At 33.5% G+C, this 22,620-nt stretch overlaps 1 protein-coding gene and 1 long non-coding RNA gene across 4 annotated transcripts; both read right to left on the bottom strand.

Annotated features, from left to right (window-relative positions):
- Window positions 1-4,884: 4,884 nt before the first annotated feature.
- On the bottom strand, window positions 4,885-6,210 carry LOC105975610 (uncharacterized). 2 transcript variants are annotated; one of them, XR_001174377.2, is made up of 3 exons: window positions 5,829-6,210; window positions 5,528-5,702; window positions 4,885-5,371 (listed from the first exon to the last, which is right to left on the bottom strand). It is a non-coding gene; the product is annotated as an uncharacterized LOC105975610 (long non-coding RNA). The 2 variants fall into 2 exon arrangements; XR_016033655.1 differs by having other exon boundaries at window positions 4,885-5,702.
- Window positions 6,211-15,771: 9,561 nt separating this feature from the next.
- On the bottom strand, window positions 15,772-19,939 carry LOC105975854 (Serinc-domain containing serine and sphingolipid biosynthesis protein). Of its 2 annotated transcripts, none has more exons than XM_013001091.2 (7): window positions 19,577-19,939; window positions 19,108-19,360; window positions 18,092-18,331; window positions 17,290-17,401; window positions 16,994-17,168; window positions 16,628-16,868; window positions 15,772-16,103 (listed from the first exon to the last, which is right to left on the bottom strand). In XM_013001091.2, exons 2-7 carry the CDS (start codon window positions 19,289-19,291, stop codon window positions 15,805-15,807), a joined length of 1,251 nt encoding a protein of 416 aa, XP_012856545.2. In that variant the 5' UTR covers window positions 19,292-19,360; window positions 19,577-19,939; the 3' UTR covers window positions 15,772-15,804. The 2 variants fall into 2 exon arrangements, with proteins under 2 accessions (XP_012856545.2, XP_012856546.2); XM_013001092.2 differs by having other exon boundaries at window positions 15,772-16,097; window positions 19,577-19,712.
- Window positions 19,940-22,620: the final 2,681 nt, after the last annotated feature.

The following is a 22,620-nucleotide window of genomic DNA, read 5'->3' as shown; positions in this document are numbered from 1 at the left end:
TGCAATTCCATTTTCTGGGTTCAACCTTCGATGTCTTTCAATATCCTCCAACTCATGTTGAATGTAATCAGCTCTGGATTGAATCTTGCAAAGAGAGAGATCATAAATCGAGGCCATCGATGTATACAAATCTGCTATAAAAAAATCAAAAGAAGAAAAAATGTCTAAAGTAAAGTAAGGATAGTTGGTAACGATATTAGTAAATTCAAGATTAACTAATTCCCCGGCAACGGCGCCAAAAACTTGGTACGCGTAAAACCTACGTATGAATAACCGCAAGTGTACAGTATCGCGTTTTGTAGAATAGTGAATTCCAGATATCGATCCACAGGGAATTAAGTTCCTAAATCTACCAAGTACCGTAATTATACTATCCTAAACTTTATCTAGACGGGAAAAAAAGATGGGAGATGACATGAAGCCAAAAGGAAACAAAAATAATAAAAACAACGGTCCGCCAGTATACGCGAGGAATTCCGACGTGTGATGGCTTCTAGGGTAAAATCCACCAGTGTACTATCGATAAAGATCTACAAATCGAAATCTATTGTCAATTCTATGTTCGCTAACCCAGACACTAAAGTACCCTAACCCCCGTCTCCAGTGTAGTTAGAGTCTACCCACAGGTCCGACGTCTCCGTTCAGAACCTGATATTAAGAGAGCATTTAGGTCAAGTCCTTAAGGGCTACCCGAGGTGCATCACGTCTCCGTTTCCACAACCCGAGCTATGTTTTCCTAAAATCAAACGAGAAATCCTCTCTCGAGTTCATTCCCATTTACAATCAATTCAACTGTTGGCCAAACAATCGAAAGCATTTAATACAGGAAAACATAAACAGAATCAAAGAACGACAAATAGATCACAGATCTGGAAATCAAAATCAATATATACAAGGTTTCATTTCCCTAAAAGAAAATGCTTAGTTCATTACAAACATAGCATCAAAATGAAGAACACGAGAAATCATAAACTAAACGTAAAGAAAAGCTTATGAAAAACCCGAGTCGAAACCCTCGTCGAAGCTTCCCGCGAAGAACTGCCGAGAACCGAAGAAAAACCGAAGAAGAAGTCGAGAAGATAATCGAGATATTGTCGAGATATTATCGAGAGATCGAAAAATGAAAAGGAGACCTTCTATTTATAGTGAGATATCAAAGAAAAATATCTAGTCTCGATTTATGTGCCCAGATCGCGATCTGGGATTCTTGGATCGCGATCTGGCAACCTCGAAAACTGCCCACCGCCTTCCCAGATCGCGATCCAGGAAGTGCGGATCGCGATCTGCCCCAACTTTTCGCTGCTACTGGAATTTGCCACCAGATCGCGATCCGGTGATGCTGGATCGCGATCTGGCCTCTGCATCAACTTCAAACACTGTTTTGACCCTTTTTCAGCCCGAATTCGACAATTGTGCATTTCACAAAAGTTGTAGCCCTTGAAGTTAGCTTTCTAAATCCACTTGAATCAGCTCAATCGGAGGTCGCATGAGAAAGTTATGCTTTAAATACCAAACACTGCCACAATCCGCGAGAATGCACTTTTGCACGTGTTTGGTTTGGTTCTCGGCTTCGCTTCCAAAATCGTCTCGAATCGGCAAAAATAGCTTATCTTTACCTAAAAATATAAATAAAACAAAAACAACATAATATATACAAATAAAGCCGAAAACTCGGACGAATGAAGACCAAAACACGAAGATTAGATAAGTAAAAGTTGTGCAAAACGAACACTTATCAACATAATATGGTAGTTTTTCAAACAATTTTGCATGACTTCCTTGTATCTGATCTAGTGCAATACTTTTAGCCCTGTAAAACTGCAAGTATTGTGGTCTGACCCCATATTTTTTCACCTCATGCCTCATTGCCTTCAGGTTTGCATCAGGGTCTGATCTTATTAGATCCATCAGCTTTGAGGCTAACCACTTGGCACTGACCTCATTATCAACAGCCCCTCTGGTACATGTGTGCTCACACGGACAAACCTTAATCACATATGTTACATTATCAGGTAAAGTGGAGGCATGAAGTCTCCAAGCACAGTTTTCACCCCCATAATTAGGGGTGGGCATTCGGGTCGGGTTATTCGGGTATAACCCGACCCGGTCGGATATTACCCGACCGGATCGGGTAATTTTTTACGTAACCGAGTTTTTCCCGGGTTCGGGTACCCGGTGATCCCAAACCGGGTCGGGTCCGGGTAATAGAAATTCTACCCGGGTACCCGATCGGGTACCCGGTTTAAAAAAAAAAAATTTTTTTTTTTTTATATATATAAAGATATATATATATATATATATATATATATATATATATATATATATATATATATATATGTCTGTAATACAGACTGTGTATATATATATGTCTATGTTTGTATGTATATATATGTATATGTCTGTGTATATACATATATATATATATGTATATCAGTATATGTATATGTATATGTCTATATATATATATATATAATATATATATGTATATCAGTATATGTATATGTCTATATATATATTAATATATATAATATATATGTATATCAGTATATGTATATGTATATTTCTATATATATATGTCTGTATATATATGTATATCTTAAGTAAATTTAGTTACTATTTATTTTTCAAAAAAAAAAAAAAAAAAAAAAGGAAAATAGCAAAACCCGAACCCGACCCGAACCCGACCCGAAATAACCGGGTACCCGGTTGCCGGGTACCCGGTTATCTCGGGTCGGGTTCGGGTAATTTTTTTTTTGCAAAAAACCCGAATAACCCGACCCGACCCGAATGCCCACCCCTACCCACAATGTACTCTAACCCTCTGCTTTTCATTCTTATCTCTCACACAGTGAAAGCCTTCTTGAATGATGTAATCTTTCAACACTTGTCTAAATTGATACACATCAGTAAACACTTGACCTTTCTTTAACTTGATATTTTCCCCAGGTTCAGGAGTGAATATAGTATCCCCAAAATCCATGCCTCCTTGTAATGGATCATTATCCAGCTCCTCATCAGACCAATTTGTATGCTCGCAATGATTATCTGACTCATATCCACTCAGTTCATCATCATCATCATTAGCTTCATCACTTGGCACTTCACTTCTGTTATCATCTTCATCAATGTTGGCTTGGAAATCAGAATCAGAGTCATCATCAACTCTCTGATCTTTATCCTCAACTAACACATGGAAGCAATTATCCACACATAAGGCAAACATCGTTTTTACATCGAAGTTACAGTCCATGCTCAACCCTTTAAACCCTTCAATATCCTCATTAATATATGTCATCTTTAACCCTTCAATACCCCCACTAATACTAGGAAATGATCTCCTAATGGCTAGACATAAGTCCTCATAACTATACTTGTCAGGATCAATATTATCAAATTTAACTTCACTTAATCTGTAGTGTAGAATAACATAGCACAAATCTACCATCTGCAGTTCAAATACAAACACAAAAAACATATCAGATTCAAATAGAAACATAAATCCAAACTTTTAGAAAATCCAAAAAAGAAACTAGACACCATTTGCAATAATCCCCAAAATCATAAATTAATTCTTTGGAATCAGAAATTATAAACCAAAAATAAAAAAAAATAAGACCAAAAAATAAAAAAAAAATTAGAAATCCTAATCAGAATACCCTAATTTCCCTAACTTCTGTAATTTATCCTTCCCCTCACGATAAGCAAAATACCCTAATTTCTCTAATTTCCTTAATTCCCCTTCACCAAACTAATCAGAATACCCTAATTTCCCCTTCACGAATCAGATATAGTACCTTCTGAAACTCGAAAAAAATAGAAAACAATGAACCCAAAGATCAGAAAGTAGAAACAAGAAAAAAAAGAAATTTGAAACCAAAAATAAAAAACCCTAATTTTTTACCGAAACTTAAAACCCTAAAAAACTTGAACAAAATATCCATACAAATCTTCCTTTGATTCTGGACGTAAACTTCGCGATTCGAGCAATGATAGGTGATGATAACAATTTCTATCGTGATTACGGCTTGTTCAGCCCTAATCTTCTCTAATCTCTATGCGGTTTCCAAGTGAAGAGGGGAGTGAGGTAAATCGTGACAGATGAAAAAGATGAATGTGAGAAATAAAAGTGAAAAACGTGATTAAAGTGAAAAGATCAGATATTGAAAACGTTGTTATTGTTAGGAACAAAAAGAAACGTGTTTTAACAATGTTAACACGATTTAACAGAGGGTACAATAGACTATACACATTTTCAGCTTTTTTCTTTTATTTTTTACATATTTAACAGAAGGATATAATAGACATTTCACGTTTTCGGTTAAAAAAATTCGGTCAACCGTTAGTCAAGGGGGTTTTCGTAATTACGAGAACGTGGGGGGAATTTTCGTTATTTAGGCTTACCTCATGGGGGTTTTGGTAATTTGCCCTCAAAAAATTTATATAATGGCAAGAAGGTTTGATTTTGGTCCACTCATTTTGGAAAGGGGCTATACAAGGAGATGGTATTTTTTGGGAGAATTACGAAAAAAACCCCGACTAAAAATTATAATATCAAAAAAGTCGGGTTTTTTGCAAAAAACACCCTTGTGTAATTTTGAATTATTGAAAAAGACATTGTGTTAAAACAATTAGCAAATACCCGGCACTAAGGCCCTTGAGAGCTGACCGTGCACTTCACTCGCCATGAATGCGAGTGGGGGTTCGTTTTTTGACACAAAAATACCAAAATGCAACCAGAAATTTCATAAGTACCAAAATGAAGTTTTTAAGATTTTCAATTGAGTGCTTTATATGTTCAATTAAGCCCTTCTATTCAATCTCGAGAGCAGCCCTTTGCTTTTTCACCATTATTTTTTCCAGCAAAAACCATCAGCAAAACCCAGATTTGAGCATGAAGTTCATTTCTATTCCAAATCCAAGAAAATAATAGGGAAGAAAAACGGCGCCTCACATTTTTTCGGCACATCCCTGCCCAAACAAAAAAAAAAATACAAAAATCCATCAAAGCACTTTCTTCCAATTTCCATAGCATTTTCTTCCAATTTGTGAAACTTAATTCGTATCATGAGGAAGAAGAAGAAAAAGAATGTCAAACTCGAAGAATCATTTGCCGTCACTGCACAGTTACTCCGCCAAACTCAAAGCCGACTCTCCGATTCCACCACACTGCCACCACAGTCTTTGAATGCCACCACCGCTACTATAACTTTTGAACCCACAATTTCCATCCACCGAAAATCGCCGTTGCAGCACTTTTTTCTTTCGATCTGAAAGAAAACACAAAAAAAAAAGAATCCCCGCCCACCATTGTCACCAACCATTCGTCTCCTTTTCCTTTAATAAAATCCCGATTAAGCCCATGTTTGTCTCCCTGCAAAAACTCGTCGAGTTTTCAAGTTTCCCAGGAAAACCAATCAAATCTCATAAATCATCCTCTATATTAGTCTTGTTCCAGAAACACACACAAACAAAAAAAAAATATTAATAATAAATAAACATAGAAGAGGAAAAAAATCAAGATTTGAACCTGCTCGTTTCTAAAATCCTTGAAATCTCTGAATTTCGGTGCAAACTTTGTTGTGATGGTGCTTCATCCTCGACATCAATCTCTCTCTAGTCCTCGTCGACTTCTTTGTTTGTGTGGTGGTCATCGCCGATCCGGTGCTCCGCAAGCCTTCAAGGGCTTTTTTTCGTCTTTTTACCTGAAAATATCATAAGGGGTGAAATTGAAAGTTCCAAAAACTCAATTAAACTTAATTTGAAACTTTCACAAATTCGAATTAATTGAAGCTTTGTGGCTTCATCTTCCATGGAATAAAAATACCCACCGCCGCACGCCTGTTTCAACATGGAGCAAAAAAATATCCAATAAAGAGATGAAGAAGAACAACGACATCAATCTGCTGAAATTCGCCATGGATGAGAGAGACGAAGAACCGAACTCCGGAAGCGATTGAATAGGATTTCCGATTCTCACCAGATAGCTTGTGGTACCTCATGTACCACCGTTGTTCCTCGTCGCCGAGGTACCTTTTCACGACCGGCGAACCAATTTCAACGCTTTCCCACGAATTGTCGGGACCCAAATCGAAGTTTAAACCCCTAGAGAGTGACGAATTTGAAGGAAGTGGTGGAATTGAAGTGGGCGTGGGCGTAGATACTTGAATTGGGAAGTGACCCGCTGCTCCAGTAATTCTCATATGTTGTCTCTTTGTTAGCACTTCTGCTCATCAACAACAAGACGTTTGAGGAATTCTCCAAAAAACTTTTGAGGTGAAATGACCAAAAAAACCCTTTCATTAAGCATGTGCATTGCGCATGCGCTGGAAAATTAGAAGATTCACCGGAATGTTACCCATAGGTGGTTATGTGTGTCAAAAACGGCCAAATGTTATTAACCCTAGTTATATCTCCATCATATATATATATATATAGACACGGCCACGGGCCGGTTCGGGCCGGTTCCGGGCCGGTTCATACCGGTTCACGGTTCACTTTTTCCGGAACCGGAACCGGCCCGTAATATGCACGGTTCGACGAGCCGGGTCGGCCCGCCGGTTCCGGGCCTATCCAGGGCGGTTCCGGGTCGGCCCGGAAAATTTGAATTTTTTTTTTTTTTTTGAAATATTTGATGAATAAGTAAATTATAGGAAAAATTGGGGTGTGAGGGTATTTATAGGAAAAATTGGGAGGGGGGGGAAATTAAAAAAAAAAGCTAATAACGGCCGGTTCACTAGCCGTTATTTGCTTTTTTTTTGAATTTTTTTTTTTTTTTAATCCGGGTGAACCGCCGGGCCGGCCCGGCGGTTCACAGTTCACCATTTCATAGAACCGAGCCCGTCCCGGAGACGACGGGCCGGTTCACCGGTCAACGGGTTGGGCCGGGTCGTCAACGGGCCGGTTTGGGCCCAAAACCGGCCCATTGCCGTGTCTATATATATATATATATATATATATATATATATATATCCTAATAACATAATAAAAGTTTAATAATAATAAGATCATAGTACATAAATATAAAACTCTATATCTATATCTATACTCTATACTCTATACTACTTATAAAAGGAGGAATCCTATGGTGGTTTCTTCCATTTTTTGAAGAGACAAAAATACCCTTTGACAAGTTCAAACTTTGAAGGACAATTGAGTAATATAAACTGACTGTTAATTATTATAAATTGATATTAACTTATGAATTAAATAATTATATTATTAACTATTGTCAAATATAACATGGAAAAGTTTAAACTAATCAGGTCAATTTATATAACAAAAACTCTAGATGCACGTACAATAGAATTAACTAAAAAAATAATACTAAAGTGACATTTTAAAAATAGTTTTAATTATCTTAACATATATCATTATCTAAATTATAATTAAAAAAACTCTTCATTCGATTAGTTAGTATCAAATTTCTTCTGTTGAAGAATTTTTACCACTCTCCAAATTTTGAGTATCCATGTTTACTAATATCTTTGTTTACTAATAAAAAAATGGTTTATAAAATTCATATTTTATCTATGCCAATCCGTAATTACTATAATACATAAGATTAATTGTACGAGTAATATAAATAAATAAATAATTAGTTTAATTTATTAATAAAAAAAATTATAATCTTTCATTGAATAATTTTTCCATAATTCAGGAATACTCAATTATTGATGAGAAAAAAACTATTTGATTCCTAATGATTGTTCAATTAATTTCTAATGTATTTATTAATATTTAATTAATAACAACTTTATTGAGCTGGGAATTTGTATAGTCTCAAGTTTTTAATGTACATTCATAATACCCCAAACATTTTTTGTTAAAATAAAACAGCATAGAAAACAAAATAACATATGTTTTTGTAATATATTTCATGCTCTACACATACAAAAAATAAGGTTACACCATGATCCACCACAGCACCACCGCCTACGACCATAAAACATATGCAGAATTAGACAGGAACCGCCGGTAGCTAAATAACATCTTACATCTATTTTTCAAGAGACAGCTCTTTGCATTTTGCGGTTTTAATAATGGCCAGCAATGCCGATATGTATGTTGATGGGAATGGATTTAATAATTATTAGACAAATTACGAAAAAAACACTGAGATAAGGTCTAAGTACAAAAATCCCCCTCATATTTGCGTAATTAAAAAACCCCCCTGAGGTATGTTGTCGTCTTACACAGTCTCCCTACAGGGTTATTTTTAACGGAATCTTTTTTATTCTATGGAATATTCATCTGAAAAGGTCGTTTTGGCCCTTGTTGGGTAATTTTAAGCATATTAATTACTTAGGGGGAAAAATGTAATATATTTAAAAAAAAAAAACCGTAGTTACTTTTAATTTTAAAACTGTAATGTATTTCTTGAGTTTATAATTATTAAAAATATAAATATTTATAAAAGAATTAAACATATCTCGTAATATTAAAAGTTTTTATTTATTTTTTATTTGTTTTGTTTATAATTTTATAATTATTTGTTCAATAAAATCGATTTCATATATTTTGGAAAGATATTCCCGTATTTCTTATTTTAGGTTAAAATTATTTTCATTATTTCTTAATAAATTTCTACAATATTTCAATTTTAAACAAATAAAATGCAAAAAATATATATTAAATATAAATAAATGATAAAAAATATATTATTTTATTCATCAAAAATAACACCATAGGAGGCATGCGTAAGACGGCAACATACCTTGGGCGGGTTTTCGTAAGCAAATATGGGGAGATTTTATTAATTAGACATTTCCTCAGAGGGTTTCTCGTAATTTATCATTTATTGTTTTTTAAATAACAGAAGGGTAAAACGGACAAGATACATTTTCTATGAATTTAAACAGTTAAATGCTTATCAGAAGGGGATTTTTGTAATCACACAAACATGAGGGGAATTTTTCTTAATTAGGCTTTACCTTAGGGGGTTTTCATAATTTGCCCTAATTATTATAAAGAATACATGTAAAAATTATTTATCAATTATTTGGTATTTTACCATTTTATGTTGCTTCTATTTGTTATATATTCATTTCTTGGGTGATTGATTTAACTTCAAATTTTCTAAATTACGTAAGTATTTGTTGACAACAACAAATATAAAATCATCTAAGACTGGACTCAAATTGTAAATTTGGAGACAAGTTCTCGAGATTTCAATACTTACAATTTTAATCGATAAATTTGATAAGTTTCCGTTATATTGTTTCTTCAATAATTCAAGATTTTTTTGATTAATTTTTGAAGGTTTTGTTCCAGTTTGCACCCACGAGATGTAGCATTTTGGCACTTTGCATCGCCCAAAAAGATATAATATCACATTTACCCCAACATAAGTTTTAAGGTTAATGAATGAAGATAATTGCATGTTTTAGTATATTTATAAATGAAAATTTTCTTTTATGTGATAAATATAATTCAAAAATAGAATTTTGATAAATAAATTACAAATTTATTGGATATGTACCAGTTTTTGGAATTGGTAAAAAAAATTGATGATTTTTTTTGTACGAAACGATATTTTTTATGTAATTTGGTGAAAAAATAGTTGAAGGATGGAAAAGTAAAAAAAAAACTAATACTTTGTTCACAGAAAATAAATACTTTTGCATGGGTATAGTCACCTATGGTATTTTGATATTTGCAATAGTATATATATATTTTTGTTGTGGAAAGTGTCAAGTTAAATTGTTTAGTTGTCCCCACCATTCAACCATTTTCTCACTAAATTACTTGAATTTCCACAAATTATATATATATATATATATATATATATATATATATATATATATATATATATATATATATATATATATATATATATATATATATATATATATATATATATTTATTAAAGATCAACCAAATAAATAATTTACTTAGAGAATTTTGCTAAAACAATTGGGTTGCAATGTGAATGATTAGTTACATTTTGAGAGTGCATAGTGCTATTATTTTTTTCCGGGGGTGCAAAGTGCCGAATGCTATATTTTGATTGCCAATGGGAATAATTATGTCATTTGGGAAAGAGAAAAAATGAAATGAAGTTGTAAAATCTTCAAAAAATTTCAATTATTTTGGCTCACATGTTTACGGTTAACATATACCTCACTGCAAATATTGTTAGTTTACTCATTTTCTTGAGTTACAATTTCAATTTTGTCTTTTTGGGTTATGAATATGATCACATGTGGTAGTAATAGATGTTTCCTTGTGTTACATTATATTAAAAAAAATTGAAGAAAGTTTGTATAAAAATTAATCACGTCAGTGAAAAGTATTAGTACAATGATATAATGACCCAAAAAAAATGTTATTTCGCTCACTCGAAATTTAGCAAAAAAAAAATGAGAAGGAAACAAAGGTTTAGGGAAGTGGATCAGTGAAATTCATGTTCTTGCAAACTTTGATAATTTTTCTTGCTGACTATGTGAATGAGAAGTCTTCTTGACCTATAAATAAGGAAAATCAGTGCATTTGACTATGTTTCTATTCCAACTCCACATTATTTTGGTGGAGCAGTTGAAGAACAGACTTTGTTTCACATGTTTAAAAAAAAATCAACTCAGTCTCCAAATTGTAAGGTTATTATTAAAATAAGGAGATATTTAAATAACTTACACGTTCGCCCTTCAATTGAGATTTTCTTCATCATTTCACCATTCCACAATTTTAAAGGGGTTTCTAGGTATTGGTGCAAAATTATTGTGATGTAATTTTTGGAGGTCACTTCAAGATTTGAAAACAAAAATTAAGATTAGACAAAGTTTGACTAATGAATAATATCAATATACTGCAAATAACTTTGATATTTTAATTTGTATAATTATTTTGATCGAATAATATGCCCCCAAAAAAATAAAACCCGATTAAATTGACACAAGACGTGCAACGCACGTCCACCTTCCTAGTACTTATAAAAGTGGGAATGTTAGGCGAGGTTTCTTCCCTTTTTTGTAATGACCAAAATGCCCCTATCAAAATTAAAATAATTAATATTAATTTAGAATTAATCTTTTAATGTATGTTATGAAAATAATTGATATTTTTTAGAGTTCAATGTATAAAGGCACCGGAAAAGATGAACTCATGTATCTATTAAATATTTAAATGTTAGTTATACAATAAATTCAAACAAACTCAATGGTCTCGATAGTTCAATATGAATTTTAATTTTGCATCTGTTACACTAAAGAAAGAAAAGAAAATGATATTAACTTCCATTTTCAAGTTCTCTTTCATCTTTTCTTTTTCTTCTCTATTTGTTTTTCGTCTTCTTCTTTTTCTTTGCTTTTTTGTTTTCAGTTATATGTGCAATAGTTTGAACCCTAAATTTTGAGAAATTGATAAAGTTTTCTAGATTAATGAGGGAATAAATCCTCTATATCAAGACCGAATTGAGCTTCTGTTAATAAAGTTCGTAAGTTATTTTGCATATTTTTCCCACTTCTATGTACTAAGTTAATTTTTTTTATTCCTTTGAATTAATTGACCGAATGAAACATGTATGGGTTATATGAATGGGGATTATTGATTTACAAGGGGATTATTGATTTAAAATTATTTCTACTCTGGTAATTCAAAACACTTGTCAGTTTCATAAAATCAATGATCTATGCATATGGATTGTTGATTTAACTTTTATCTACTAAATTTACTTGCAATTACATTTTATGTTTCCATTCAATTCTTTATTTATGTATTGCCAGGTGAGATTCATTGTGATATAGTTTGTGACTAAGAATGTTATGCGTGAAGTTTATAAGGACTTTCTATTTCAATTGACTTCTTCTTGTCATCTCAAATTCATGTATCTGCATTATCTGGGACTCATACCAAAAGAAAGAAAATGTATTGATCCTACAGCTGATTTATTTTCTTAATCCAAAGGTGATGTTGCATGACTTGAGTTTAGCCAGTGCAGTGATCCAATCTCATCAAAGTTGTTATTCTTTCTCCAACAAGACTAAGCTATACATTTTCTGAAAACCATAAGTTAATTTTGGTTTTCATTCTGTTTATGAAAATAGGAAGTTGAACTGCCATATTATTAATCTTTGTTAATGTTATGAATTGTGAGTGGCTAAATAGCAAATAATCTATTAAATGGGCTTTATATTGCTATTGGTAGTTTTGCATTAGATGGTTATATTGGATTGTCATGTTTTAGTTACACCAAGACTTCACTTTCGGTGGCTTGACTACCTCTATTGGTTAGTGATATAAATTTTAGGGACAATTCCATTCCCTCTTGTACTTTGGCTCGGTATCACGTTACCCCACTTATATTCTCGATTACATTGATTTTCCCACCCACCCCCCCCCCCCCCCCCCCCCCCCCCCCCCGATATTTGAAAAATTATCTCAAGGTGCGATGTTAGTTGTCAGATATTTGACCTTAACACCGTTTGATGTAAGCTCTGAAATTACAAAACCGCCACCCCTCCCAATTAAATAATTATTTAACATTTAAAAAAAATAAAATAATAAAGAATTCAAGACAACGATAAAACATAGTTCACGACGTCTGCCAAAATTTTTTTTTTTTTAAATAATTATTTAAACTAGGAGGGGTGCTTCTTTTTGTAATTTCCAAACATAGATCAAAAGGTGTTAAGGTCAAAGGTCTGAAAACTAATGGCGATGGCCATATTGAGACAATTGTTCAAGTACATGAGGGCAAATCGATGCAATTGAGAGTATAAGAGGGTAAAGTCATATTCAACCAAAGTACAAGGGGGAAAGTGAAATTTACCCTAAATTTTAATCATTTGACTGATGGTTTTATGTTATCTCATGGTACAGAAATATAACTTGGAATTAAAAGTTATTTCTTATGTAATTTATTTCTATAAACTTGTTTCCGTAATTTTTATTTTGACGGCGAAAATTTTAATGCCCCATGTTTGTTTTATCTTCTATATTATTTGAATTTTTAATAATTTTATTTGTTCATGAATTTCTTATATTTTTCAATTCATATTTTTTCCCTCTAAAGGTTAGGGTCCAATGGCTATAGATAGTTTCCTTTTCAATTTAGTGATTTTTGTGTTTTCTCCAAATTAAAAATCACGAGCTAAGCTTTAGGCTCTGATTGAATCATCCATCTCCTTCATGCAGGCAATACCTCTCGCCTTTGTGTAAAACACTTGTATTCGCTGTCGTGCTCTCATAAGAAATTTTAAAGTTATTAGATATTAAATTCCTTTAACACAAATTTGAACTTGGCAAGCATGATGCTTTCTGCAGTTTCTTCGATCTGGTTCCCATTACTATTCAGGAGAGTTTCAGGGATATATTATTATAGAAAATCTACGAGCCATTCAAGGGGATACTAGAGTGAATTATGCCAGTATACTTTATATGTTTTATCACTGTTATTATTGGAGATATTAGTAACAAATGATACACTTCACTAATAGCTTAAGCTTTTGGTTGAGGTAGTCATTTAACATGGTATCAGAGTCAGACCAAATGAAAGGTCATGAGTTCGAATCCCACCGCCATCCATTTCAAATATTTCAAGTGCAAGGCTTCAAATGTAATTTGCTTGAACTTTAGGGGGTGAATTGGAGATATTAGTATTAAATAATAATAGCTTAAGTTTTTGGTTGAGGTGGTCATTCAACATTTATATTTGGTTTCTTTTTCCCTTTATAGCAAGTCGATGTGATCCGTCAAAACTACAAGATAAGGATGTTGGATGTACATCATATTTCTTAGACATAGCAGGCAGGGGAGGTACAACCGTACAGGTGAAGTCAACAACAAATGGATTATCCGATCCATGGTGTAGTCACATGTTGATGATGAAACTGATAGCTGAAGGACAAAATGAAGTCACCCAAAATGCATAGGCAGAAATTTCAGCTCAATCTTGTATTCTCGAATGGTTTTACTAAATAGTTAGTTTAAGGAAACTAAGTAAAGAAATGGTTGTACATGTAGTCCGTTCTTTGTTTTGATATTTCATGACATACCAATGGCTGAAGACAAACTGTTTTAGTTTCCTTAATATATTTCATTGTTTTATTTAGAATTGTAGCAGGTTTTACTGTATAAAGGTCAAGATTATGCACTTGATACGCTCTTTTAGAATGCATTCAAATAGACAATCAACTTAGTGCTCTAGAAGAAAGAAGGCACATGCATTTTACTACCCTTGAGATACAAGTTCACTTGAGATATATCTTTCAATCTTTGTAACATATCAAATATATCATTGTATGGTTCTTCCATGAATTATTTATTCTTTATAATTAGACATAGTTTCACTTTGTGAAATTATTATGTCATTACTTTGACAGGATGATGGCCTGGTACATAATATGTCAAACTCAAAATACCCTGAGGTATGTTATTAAAATATGCAAGTCTCTTTTTTGTTTATGAGAACCTCTCTTCTTCTATGTTTCGAATTTGTCTAAATTCTCTAATTTTTAAACAATCGAGATCATTATAGAGCTACTCTAGACTTGCGTTCATGTGGAGTGATACTCTTTGTAAAGCTTGCACGAACCTAATCTTCTCTTTACACTACTGTGAAGCATATAGACCAATTAAATTTGTGTAGAGTATGTTTGGAACATAATTTATAAGAGTTGTATTAGTTTTCAATGATTTCACGTAGACATCATTAACTTCAACAACTATCATATTACAATAGCAATACTAAACAAAATCTCGTAATTGGCTGCAAATTTGATCATAAATCTCGAAAAATATGTTTTCCTAGGATTCACCTGAATTTCAATGTATATGCAATACAAAGAAGATAAGAGAGGCATTTTAAGTTTGATTTGATGTAGTTTACATTTCTCCAATATTTACAGAAGTAGCAATATGTTTTAGGCCTAAAACCAATTGACTCGTATTTTATAAAAGGCATCTTACAACCTAATATGGATACAGAAAAATTATTTTCACCATATAATAATATTACGACACGTGCAGCGCACGTGCACCTTGCTAGTATAAATAAAAAGGCATTTTTTTTGAATTTACATTTATTCTTGAACATTCCTAACATACATCATTAGTTCTTTAACAATAACAGTTAAACATAAACTCATATTTTTTTTATTAAAATCCCAACTTTTATTTTGAATTATAAAATAAAACCGATTTTTGACCGATTTTTGCCACCGAGTTTGACTCGCCTTAAAGGTTTGACAGCCTCAAACCGCCTCGGACCGCCTCAGTCCGCCTAAAACCGCCTCACATGCAAAAAACCGATTTTTCAAACATTTACACTAAAATCGTAAAGGGTTGGGACCGCCTCCGCCTCGAAGACCGATTAATCGGCCGACTCGGCCGATTTTTAGAACACTGGTTTTATCACATTCGAAGGCCACATTTTGAAGCAAGAAGACCATTATATGTGTTTTTTGCCTTGTATATATAAGATTATGATGCATCACAAACTGTATTTTCACACAAAACTAGAGCACATTCCCCGAAATCCAGATGATTATGTTGAATTTGACATCATAAGGGTGGAGGTAGGGTGGAGGTGTAAAAAAAAATCATAGTTGAGAGGAAGATGAAATTATCCAAACAAGACGAGTTTTTTCGTAAATTGACCAAACCCCAGGGGTGGTTGTAATTTACCCAAAATATTAAAATGACACATGAAGAAGTTATAGCAAACCAAACTTACATTTTATTTACGAGCAACATAGAAAAGCAAAAGTCGACAGGGAATCCTTCAATAACATTAAGAATTCAGCCAGTTTATTTATACCAAAGTCTATCACAACAGCACACATATTAAAATCTGCACATATGAGAAGATCAGAACTCCCTGTCGGGGAATAGGATGGGGGCAACGAGAGACCATATAAACAAAGCAGCAGTTGCCCAACTCGTAATAATACGAACCCAAACAGAAGCCCATCCAACATCCACCAATTTCCCGCTCTCTCCCACTGAAGTTGACCATCCCGTAAGGAGCATTGCAGAGTACATGCTAGCTAGTGAGAATATTAAGTGGAAGAACGAATACGAATATGTAACTGCCCTCGACTTTGACTTTTCTTCCTCTTCGTGGTGCTCATCAGCCTTGTCCAATGGCAGCAACGGCTTTCCTGAACCTTCACACAAAGAAAACTGATATTCAGATCTAGCGCTGAAAATTGGACGGATCGAATCACAATTAGCACTTTCGGCAAACTTCCTTTTTTTTCCGGAAGTGAAAAACTAATTCAAATTGCGTTCAAGAAATAAATTCGGAAAAATCCAAAATCTAAATTTCGGAAATTGGAACGAGAAAACTTGTTCCAAAGTCACATATAATGAATAATACATAATACATATTAATATCGATATTACAAGTGAAAAATAATTCCGAATCTAATATGTATTCCAACATTCGTCACAACACAATCAAAACTTTCGGAATACGAAATGAAAATATTGTTTCCAAAACGGAAATTTTCGGATGGGAATAGACGGAACGTGGAATTTCCGTTCCAATTTCAACTGTCAGGGATGTCTGTAATATAAGATCTCTTATGTGCATTTTTTAGTGGCTAAATTAATGGATGGATTTGCTAACTTATAAATGATTATATTTCTCGAGCATAATTAAAAGAGAAGGAGGAGAGGGGTTAGTGACCTGCTCGGGGTGAGCTTGGAGGGGAAAGCAAAGTGGTGGAAGAACCAGCACGGACAGCAGAGTATACAACTGATAGCACAGTTGTAAGAAGACCAAGACCAAGACTGCTTGTGGAAACTGCTTTAGAATGCTTGTGAAGACCGTTGCATTCATAGTCCCTCGGTTCACTGGCAAGCCCACTGTAGCAGAGGTACATACAATACAGAGATATAACTGAAGCTGGCAAAAGGCTTCCACTTACCTACATTATTATGACAGTCGGTATTAGGATCGAAATCAGCATACACGTGTTACAATATCCTCAAAACTAATGAATAACAACACAGATTAAATTCCTTAAAAAGAATAGGCAATTTAGATACTCACCGATGGATGCAATGTGATAAGAGCAAAAACGAAAACAAAAATCAGAACCATAGTAATGAAGAACGTGTTAAGCCCACAATCATGTCCTGATGGGGTAAAGAGATAGAAGAGAAGCCCAGAGAATGAAAAGGTCGCCACGTAGCATACAAGTGAAACAACAAGCAAAGCCATGTACCTACAAAATCAAGGGGGGAGAGAGAGAGAGATCAATTTCTCAAGATCACTAAAAATATCTACCATCCATTTAAAAAGACAACCTCAAAATAATTAAACCAAAATACAAAATGAATGCTTACCAAAACTGCTCGTCATATCCAACCCATTTGTCATTCCATCCATGAACAAAATCTAAGAGAAGCACAACTTGAACAAGAAGGAACAGTCCTGAGCCAAACTTTGATGTGGCCTCTGCAATTAGAAACCAAAATAAGCTCAAGTCACAGAAAAGCATAATTCACTGAAGAATGAATATTGTAATATAGGCAACATAAAGGTTAACATGTCAATTCATTCTTGTACGCATCCCCATTCAGGGTGTCAAGTATTCCTACAATTTTACTAACTATATCAGGTGTTAAAGCAGTGACTAGGTAGAGTTCCCGTGTTCACAGGAATTGAAAGAAATCAAATTAACATTGAGTACAATAATTAGAATAATCCTAATCTATTTAGATGATTCATGACCAAATAGAACCTCTTTTTCTTAACCTCTTTCCTTCTCACTCTTTCGTTCAAGTAACATTTCAAGTAATAATAGCTTAAAGAGATCACAGTTAATAACAATCCAATAATCCTTAAACAATTCTTAAATAAGAACAAAATAGATATGCTGGAGATTTCTCATTTGGTCCCTAGATCAGTTTAATTGAAACCATTTAAAAAGACGAGTAATTTTGCCACCGACTCTTTTATATGTGGTGTACATTCAGTTGTCTTTATCTCTATTTATAAATCAAACTACTGAACTAGTGGCATTCTTCACTTGTACTTCGGATGTTTTCCGTTGATGTATAGATTTCAAAAAGAAAACAGCAACTGAAAGATGAAAATGACAATGATATAATCCAAATAGTAATAATCTAGAAACATATCTCTTACCGTAAAAGCTGATGATTCCATTTGGAACAAAGAACATCAATATCACCAAAACGCACCAGCAAATAATTTTCATCATCCAACCTCCATGGTGGACACTATCACGAGGGTCCTTCTGGTTCTTGACACCAATCATGAAAATAGCTAGTATTGTGAAAAAGAGGAAGTTACCCAAGCTCACTCGCAGTACCGCATCTGTTTCAAACCACTCCCTATCCGGTGTTTGATGAAAATGATTGATCCCTTTAAAATATCGATAATAAAAAAAGTGTCATATTAGCTATTCATCCAAGCAACATGTATACCAAAAGATACCCTACACATTCCCCAATCCCCATTTACACAGAATCATGAAAGAAATGTTTCTAGTCAATCATCCCTTATTCCTTCAATTCATAGTATATATATCCAAGTTTTTTAAACTCTAAGACTAAACTATTACGTAGCAAGAAACATATAAATCTCATCTGTGACACTAATCACACAATTTTCAATATCAAGAAATATTAAAATGATTGATCCTTCAAAATCAATAAACAAAGCTGTCGTATCAGCTATCATCCAAGCAACTTGTATACCAATAGGTTCCCTACTCTTTCCCCAATTCCCATTTACTCAGAATCTTGAAAGAAATGTTTCTAGTTAATCATCATTTATTCCTTCAATTCAGAGTATATATATCCAAGTTTCATAAACTCTACGACCAAACTATTACCTAGCAAGAAACATAGAACTCTCAACCGTGACACTAATCACACAATTTTCTTTATCAAGGAATAATTTTTTTTTTGGTGTCACCATGAATGTACAGCTGCAAGTCTGCAAACATATCAAAATTGCAAAAATAAGAAGTTTCTTAAGTAGGCATTGTCCCATGAACTCCATAATCTCAGCATAAACATAGGATCATGTATTCAACATATGAAATAATACAACAGTACAAACAAAACAAGTATTTTTTCTGCATATTCTATTTATAAAATTACAGAAAATAATAGCAAAATTACAGAAAAACTTACAGGGAATCTTCTCCATGAGGGGTGCAGCAACTTCTCGAAGAATCCATGACACAATCAACGAAAGTGCAAAAAGACCACAGTACGCAATACGAGCCGACCGCCTGCTGATCCCCGACACAACCGTACGGCAAGCATCGCATGCGCAGGCAGCGCAGCATGATGCTAGGCACGAAGCTGCCCACATCTTTCTCTTACACAAACCTCACCCGATCGAGGATCAATTTGATTTTCCGATGCGATTCGAACAACAGAGCTGCCGAATTAAATTGACTGATTAACTTATAATATTGAATTGAATAAGAAACGATCAAAAAATAAAACCCTAATTCAGAATTTCCAGACCCCCGATGAAGAACAACAAAAGGGTAATTACTAATCAGGAAACGACAAACATCAAATTCATAACGAAGAACAGATAACTCAAGCGTGCAATTTTCAACACAATCGTGAAAAACACACGCACATATACCTTAACTGCGTGAGAGAGAACGAGAGATGGTCAAAAGCGTGTAATCTGCAGATGAGAATAACAATGGGGGTTGGGGATTGGAATAATACAATACAATTAGGCCCACTTTTTTTTTATTATTTCGCGTAATTGGACTTATGCCCCTTAGTTTTTGTAAACTATCAATAAAACCCCAGACATTAAATTTTCAACTCAAAATTCGAAATTTTTAATATTTTATTGTGACAAATTTATCCATATTATTTTTTTTATTTTTCAGATCAAATTCATCCATTTTACCTTTTTTTTTATCGTGTAAAGTGATCCATATTATTTCATTTAATATTTATCTAATTGCTTTTAGTAATTAATAAGTGTGTGATAAAAGATGTGTGGTGGTAGTAGTTGAAAGATCGTTTTCTATAGTTCTATTTACAATTATTAATAATCTGATACAATGGGCAATATTGTATATTAATTTTGCAATAAAATGGTTTCAAATTTCAATTTCCCTGTTCAATATGTCACTAAGGATAGAGTGGTTTCGTTTGTACCTGCCGAATCGAAGACTCAACTTGCGATTAGTTTGTAATTTTAGATACGCGTATGAGAGGATCAGATCGAAATTAGAATTTTCGGAAGAAGAATAATTTGTAAATAAAAAATCAAAACAATAACAAAAATCAAAATTTCGAAAATTGAAATGAAAAGACCTCTTCTAAAATTGGAATTTTTAACAAGAATCGCCAAAATTCATAAATTTTATTTGATTTTCATTTATAATAATAATAATAATAATAATAATAATAATAATAATAATAATAATAATAATAATAATAATGATGATGCTAAAATATAGCTCACCTAGGGTGGTGTAGAAAACGGATCGGGAGAGCAAAGCAGACCAGTAGCTTGACAACTTGATGATCCTGAGGTACCTGCGAAATGAACACACGTGAACTACGCCGGGGGTTGATCCGGCGGAAACCCCTCCGACGCTCAAGTCAGACGTGCTGATAGTGGAAATAGTCCAGAGAATACAGTTGATAGTATTGCTCGGATAATAGGACGTACCTAGGGGTGGAAATCGGAACGAAATTTCCGATTTCCGCCGATTCCGATCCGAAAAATTCCGATTTTGGAACAAGTTTTTTAATTCCGAATTCCGAAAATCCGATTTCCGAAATTTCCGAAAAAAATCGGATCGGAATCGGAATTTGATATAGAATTGCCGGAATTTCCGAATTCCGATCCGAAATTATTCCGAATTATTCCGAAATTTTCCGGTTTTTTTCCGATTTTCCGATTTTTTTTAATATATTTAAAAATTATTATATGTATCTTCATGCTAAAACCAAGAAATACTTTGGGCTGGTATGTAGAATTATTTGTTTGAAGAATATAAAAAAATGTGATCCATATTATATTGGCCCATTTATAAATTACTAGCCCACTTTTTTCAACCCTAATACCTTTTTTCATTTCTTCTCTTTTGCAGCGCCGCTTTGCTCAACTACCCTAATACCTTTTTTCAACCCATTTTCATCTTCTTTGCCTCTTCACTCTTCCTCACAATAAATTCTACTTTTTTACAGCACTGGTTAGAAATTGAAGATGCTTTGATGGAGTTGGAGGCTTCAGATGAAAGTCGGCGTTAGAAACTAAATTTTGTTCTACAATTTCTTCGTTTATGATTTTTTTCTATATTTTTCTGTGCTTTTGTTGGTTGAAACATAGTTTACGATTTTCTGTTCATCGGTTTTTCTCTGTTTTGGGGTGCAAGTTTGCCTTGCAACTTTCAATTTTTTAACATCTTAATTTTTTCTTGAATTTCTTACAGATTTTCGAAAAAAAACTTCAAAATTTACATTATATCCGATTTTTTCCGAAATTCCGAAATTTCCGATTTTTTCGGAATCGGAACGAGTTTCTAAATTCCGAAATTTTCGGAATCGGAATCGGAAGTCATTTTAGACTTCCGAAAAAAAACGGAATTTTTCCAAAACCCCTAAATCCGATCCGATCCGTCCGATTTCCACCCCTAGACGTACCTTATCGAATGAGTTCAAATGTGTATTTATAGCTTAGTTGAGATTGTCGGGCCCAAACCTTGCTTGAAGGTGACTGGGCCTCGGTGATAGTAGTCTTCGATATTGGCTTCGTGGCCCGGTAGATAAATAATTTGTAGGCCCATTGGGTTGGGCCAATTAGGCATATCAAATAATAATAATAATAATAATAATAATAATAATATTCAAACAAAAATCAGAATTTCTGGAATTATTTTTGAAATTTAAAACTAGATCGAAAATCAGAATCCCATAAATAGTCCAATTTTTTTTCAATGGAAAATTAATAAATAGGAATTCTTGCAATCCATAATGGAATATATTGTTCCAAAATAAAAAATTATCGTATCGAAATCGGCGGAAATTAGCATTACAATTCTTACCCCAACCGCTGGTCCGCTACACTTATCTTATAGTAATTTTGTTAGATCCACTAGATTCGTCTAATAATTTTAGAAAAATATTCACAAAAATACTTATAACGAGCAATATATTTTATAAATCCATAACAATAATTTTTTAAAATTTTAATAGATTAAAACAAACCAAGACTTTGTTCAATAAATTAAATACCATCAGAGAAAGTTTCATTAATTAATTAATTGCATAAAATCGTTGTCTCGTTGACGGGTAAATCTCGACCCTACAACGTTAACAAGGGTCAGACTTTGAACCAATAAATAGGTAGCCCCATCAAACAAATTAAACAATCATTTCCATTTCACCCGACCCGACCCGACCCGACTTTTCCCTTTTCGTTTTCCTCTTTTCGAAAGCTCGTGGCTCGTCCACCAAGAAATAACAGAATTTTTTTCTTTAATTTTTTATTTAGTTACAGTTGATTGGTTGTTGAATTTTTTCTGAGGGAAATTGGAAATTCGGTTGAAGAAATTAGCTTTGAAATTGGATTCGAGAAGGAAATTCAATTCTTACTTTCTGTTGGGCGTCGCGTGATTGTCACGAGCTCCTCCTCTCTTCTCCATTTTTTTTTCTTCA

Source organism: Erythranthe guttata, chromosome 9 (genome assembly GCF_056151865.1).
Source record: "Erythranthe guttata isolate IM_541 chromosome 9, IM_541, whole genome shotgun sequence".
Lineage (NCBI taxonomy): Eukaryota > Viridiplantae > Streptophyta > Magnoliopsida > Lamiales > Phrymaceae > Erythranthe > Erythranthe guttata.
The sequence above is the reverse complement of the archived record's forward strand: the minus strand, read 5'-3'. Positions and strand labels throughout refer to the sequence as shown.

Excerpts from the sequence above, each read along its gene's own strand:
- LOC105975854 (XM_013001091.2), bottom strand. The coding sequence starts at position 19,291 with ATGTGGGCAGCTTCGTGCCTAGCATCATGCTGCGCTGCCTGCGCATGC. Across the intron at positions 18,332-19,107 it reads CCTCATGGAGAAGATTCCCT|GGATCAATCATTTTCATCAA; the intron begins GTAAGTTTTTCT and ends GATATTTTAAAG. Across the intron at positions 17,169-17,289 it reads GGATATGACGAGCAGTTTTG|GTACATGGCTTTGCTTGTTG; the intron begins GTAAGCATTCAT and ends TTGATTTTGTAG.